A 4963-nucleotide genomic window follows, 5' to 3' on the forward strand; every position below is an offset into this window, starting at 1 on the left:
ATATATATATATATATAATGTAAATATATTCTGAGGTGTTCCTAATATTCTGACTCTCTCGTGTATGTAGCTGGGGACAAAAAAAAATAGATACACCTCTGAATGTCATATAGTCCAGTACCACACCACCTTTAACTGTGACCTGGGTAATAAACATATAGCTGAGTGTATATTTCACTGGGCAGTGAATGAGGCTTGATAGGCTGCAGCTGACACCGTTTTACATTTTCGACTGTAGAACTTGCCAAGTTCTGAACTGCAGAATCAATTTTTAAAGTGCTGCTGCTAATTTATAAACTTTCTCAATGGTATGGGGCCAAATGTTTGATCTCCCTGAAGAAGCCAAACCCATCAGGACTCTGAGATCCTTAGCAAGCAGTCAGCTGGTAGAACCTCGGGTCAGAACCAAACAGGGTGAAGCTGCTTTCAGCTGCTGTGCTGCGCACAGGCGGAACCGGCTTTCTGATGACCTTCGATGTGCTGAACCCTAGATTTTGTTTGACCTTGTTTCTTTGGTTGTGTGTTTTTATTTACATTTAATGTATTTTATCTTATTTTAACTATTGTTTTATCCTTATTTTGTCTTAACTATTTTTAATACTTATTTCCTTGCCTTTGTAAAGCATTTCTGCTTCTGTGTATAAAATGTGCTATATAAATAAAGTTGCGTTGCCTTGATGCAGAACAAAGCGCTCACCAAGTGTGTTGCTACTGGTCATGTGTGTTGCAGGATAAAACACTTGGCGGGGACGAAGGAGTCTCAACAGATCGAGCTGCTGCCAACAAACGACAAGAAGAAGTGGACACAACCATGAACTTCGAGGTGAGAAGACAAAGTGTTTCCAGACTGAGGCCTCATATTAATTAATTTTTTAAAAATTAATTACCTCTCCCCTCCTCGCCCTCCTGCCTCTGTCCTCCTCCCTGCCTCCTCCTCCTCCTGCTCCTTCCCTCCACTCTCCTCCTCAGGTGCCCTTTGCTCCATCAGGCCTGAACATTTGCTTCCTGAAGATCTTTGAGCCAAAGTTAAACTACAGTGATCGCAACCTCATTAAATGGGTTTGTTATATCGGACGCAATGGGATCTATGAGACACGCTTACTCCGCCCCACTTCTGTTGGTGCTGGGGCTGATGGGAAGGAGAGATGCCCTGTGACATCACTGCTGTTCTAGTTTGTGCTGTGATGATTCAGTCAGAACATTATAAGTGTGTCATGTGTTACCTGACCAGGTGCGTGTCAGAGTCAGAGATGTCCATCCGGTTTCAGTTTGTGTCACCAGTCAGTCATCTCTTTGGTGGGTACACTTGTCTAAGTCTGGAAAGGACCCCTTTCAGCACTTTCTGATATTAACGGTGTTTCTCTAGCACAGTGCTGTACAACAATGCAAAAACATCCCCAAAGAAACAGTACAAAAATAAAAGCAGCCAAATCTTTATGACACTCTTCAGGCTACACATACATGTTAGCCTGTAAAAGTAGATTTTAAGGTGATGTTTCAACATATTTGCTGTGTGTGAAGCCCGACTTCCTCTGGAAAATGTTTCCAAAGATGTTGGCCTGTGTCAGAAAAAGCAGCGTCTGAGGAGTGACCAGGAGGCCAGAGTCTGAGGATCTCAGAGCTGCAGAAGGAGCATAAAGCCTAACCTGCATATTAGAAACGTGTTCAGGTGTCAACCCATTAAGTGACTTAAAGATGTGCAGCTGCATTTGGAGCCTGTCAGATGCCTTTTTGTGCAGCTGCAGATGTTTCAGCTCTGGTGTTTAAACTAGGGTCTGAGGAAACGCTCCAGCAGCATCCTGGACCTCATGGATCCATGTTCACCTTCTGATCCTGTAGATTCCCCAGATCAGGACAGGTTGTCGTCCTCTGCTCACTCACTGCCTGTTCTAACAGAACACTAAATCTAACATGAAACTGGGGGCCAGAAGGACCCCAGGATTCACTTCCCTCTGCTCAGACAGAAACAGGATTCTGTGCTCTTGTTCACGAAGCTGTCACGTCTCAGACATGTTTTTTATCTCTGTGTCATGTCTGTCCTGAGTACATCAGATCATCTGTCAGGACACTCCACTGAGTGCACACCTGTCTGAGGACTGAGCTCTGTGGGGACACCGAGTAGCCAGTCACATTCCAGAAAACATAAAGGCGTGGCCACAGGTGGCATGAGCATGTTTATTTCTAGAAACTGGACTGAAACCATGACGCAGGGCTGAGAGAGCATTTGGGTGAACCGATCCTTTAACCTGCTTAGAAACTGGAACCAATTGCACCATTTCAGCTATGGTTTCGATCCCTGTTCTGGGTTTGTAAAGAAGTACAGAGGCACAGAGTGAGACCTCCTGTCTCATAGTCAATCTGTGGTCAGTGTCGTTACCCAGCATGCCTCACTCTCAATGTTTGTGTGGTTTATTGATGACTGGTGAAGAGGAGGGTTTGTTATTGTATGTTTCCTTTTTAAATGCTAAATAGTCTTATACGTGTGCAGCGCTTTTCTTTGCATTACAGCACGCTCAAAGCGTCTTCACACTATTTGCTTATTCACACACATAACGTTGACATCACAAGGAGCAACTCGGGGTTCGGTGTGTTGCTCAAGGACACGTTGACACGTGGACTGGAGAAGCCGGGAATCAAACTGCCAACCTTCCGGTTAGGAGACGTCCCGCTCCTCCTCCTGAGCCAGAGCTGCCCCCACTTTTACACTTTTTGTATGCAGATGTGTTGTGTAACATTACGTTGTAAAACTGTGTGAGTGTGGAGAAGATGTTTCTGTAAATCAGCTGCAGCTTCACGTTGTTTTCCTAATAAAATGAGTTTGACTGACTCTGGTTCTGATGTGTGTTCCTGACAGAGACAGAGGTGAGCACAGCTCAGAGGGTCAAAGTCTGAACAGGGAGGTCTGCAGGAATCGGCTGAACTTCAGACTTTCAACATGTTCCTCCAGGAGCTTCAGCCATCGGGGGAAAACAGTTCTATGAACCAATAAAGAATCGGGGCGAATATGGGTTCATGTAAAAATCCAGCCTAGTGATCAGAAGCCAGGTCCTGCCCTCAGAGAGCTGTCAGGAAGACGAAGCAGCAGTGTGAAGTGTCTCTGTGTGTCTGGTGGTGAAAAGAGAAAGCAGAATCAGGGGTCACTGGTTAACCTGCCATCTAACTTCTGAATTATTTGATTAAACTTTTTATTGACAGAAGGTCAAAAATAACTTGGTTTGTCGCTGCAGGCATTTGAGCAGTTTGTAGACAGAGACTAAGTCGGTGACCGTGGCTTCGCTGACTGAACTTGGTTCTCAGCACGGGTCAGTTCACTAAACCTTGTTGTTCCTTCGTGTCTGTGTTTACTTTGTGTGTGTGTGTGTGTCTTGTTGTGTTGTAAAGTTGTCACGCTGCCGTCTCAGCCAGGCCACCCTGACAAAGAGGTTGTCAGCCTCGACAGGCGTCACACAGAAGAATAAAGGGGAAACAAAAATACAAAGTTTGGTTTGTAAAGTCAGACGAGTGTAGTGAAGTATGTCCTCAGAGAGCAGGACGTACAGTGCATGTATCACACCACGGCCTTGGTGCTCAGTCCTGCTTTAGCCAGACGTGGCTTGTTCACACGTGTGTGAAAATGTCCGTTATTTGCACATCAGTCAAGTGAAATCTGACATCTTCAGTTTCTCCCAGACCTCAAACCTGGAGGGCGTTTCCATGACAACCTGTGTGAAAAGACGTGAGAACCTCCACGCTGTGTGTGTGCGTTTCTGTTTTTGTGTTTATTTAGTGTGGATGGATATGTGTGTGTGTGGGTGTTCAGTGTGTCTTTGTGTGTGTGCTCAGCGCATGTGTGATGTGTGAATGGACAGAGTTATAATTAAATCCTCGTCCTTCAGCTCCGGCTGAAAGTCCATCTCTTCCTCCGTCCCCTGCTCCTCTCTGCTGGACAGCTGCCATGAGGCCCCCAGGGGCCCCGGAACCCTGGCCAGAAACACTGAGGCATGATGGGATACCCCTGCGGAGGAGAGAGCAGCAGGTTGTGGGACACAACTGAGTTTGTGAGTCAGTAACACACTGTTGTTTCAGAACTGGATTCTACTGAAACATGCCAAGTTCTGTTTATCTTTGTGGCGTGTCACAAGTTAAAAACCTGATGAGTGGCTGCAGAGTTTCCTGGCCCGGATGGTGCAGTCTGCTGCCGCCAATGAGGTTTGAACAGAGCCTCTGAAGAATTCAGTGTCTCACAAAGGCAACACAAACTAAAGTTGTGTGGCTGCACACTCTGCTTTCCTGGACACTTTGTAGGAAAGTAGCAGCAGGAAACGGACCCAGAAGACAAAGCCTGACAACTCTTTCTTTGGCACAGTCCCCCCTCTGTCTGATACCAGACTGTACAGTCCACAGCCAGGTGAGTTGGGACCACCCAGCAGCCAGACTGTCCTCGGGGATCTCATGACTCTCCAGTCCAACTTTGGACCCGTGTCCTCCCCTGCTCCTCGACCCTGTTTGAACAGCAGGAGTCGCCTGTGTTTAAATGTTATGACCCCGGCCCCTTGGAGGTGAACTGGTTTGGCTCCTGAGATCACAACTGGCCTGTCCCCTGCTGTGGCTGGTGGTGCTCACTCTGCTGTGTTCAGCCCCTGTGTGCCTGCCACGTAGATGCCAGTATATGTTACCAGAGTGGTCGTACTTACCTGAGTCAGCCGTGGTACCTAGTGTGCTCACTGTTTTTTAAAACTTAATAAGATAAGAAGCTTTACTGTCCCTGAACCTGGAGCTCTTCTTGGGTGCCAGTGCTGCACACAGCACCAAGCAGCACTGTAACCTGTTTTATAAGACATGACAGAAGCAGCCCCCTAACAGAGTTCCTACTGGGTCTCTGTTCCCTGCTGCAGCATGAGCCAGTCCATTTCCATGTTCTCCACTCTGCCACAGACATGTCCAGCATCAGTCCTGCCCTGGTTTCCCTTGACTCTCTGTGCCT

General features: G+C 46.9%; 1 protein-coding gene across 3 annotated transcripts in view; it reads left to right on the forward strand.

The window, feature by feature from the left end:
• Nucleotides 1–3727, forward strand: part of ap2m1b (adaptor related protein complex 2 subunit mu 1b) — a 9797-nt gene extending 6070 nt beyond the window's left edge. For 2 of the 3 annotated variants that reach the window (XM_020621810.1, XM_020621807.1), the window contains 2 exons: nucleotides 731–823; nucleotides 970–2827. In XM_020621810.1, coding sequence (XP_020477466.1) covers nucleotides 731–815 — 85 coding nt within the window. In that variant the 3' untranslated portion in view covers nucleotides 816–823; nucleotides 970–2827. Of the gene's footprint in view, nucleotides 1–730; nucleotides 824–969; nucleotides 2828–2854 lie in introns of those variants that run through there. The other variant, XM_020621808.1, reaches the window with a different exon arrangement.
• The last annotated feature ends 1236 nt before the right edge of the window (nucleotides 3728–4963 follow it).

The sequence above is a fragment of the Monopterus albus genome, unplaced genomic scaffold (assembly GCF_001952655.1).
Source record: "Monopterus albus unplaced genomic scaffold, M_albus_1.0 scaffold268.1, whole genome shotgun sequence".
Lineage (NCBI taxonomy): Eukaryota > Metazoa > Chordata > Actinopteri > Synbranchiformes > Synbranchidae > Monopterus > Monopterus albus.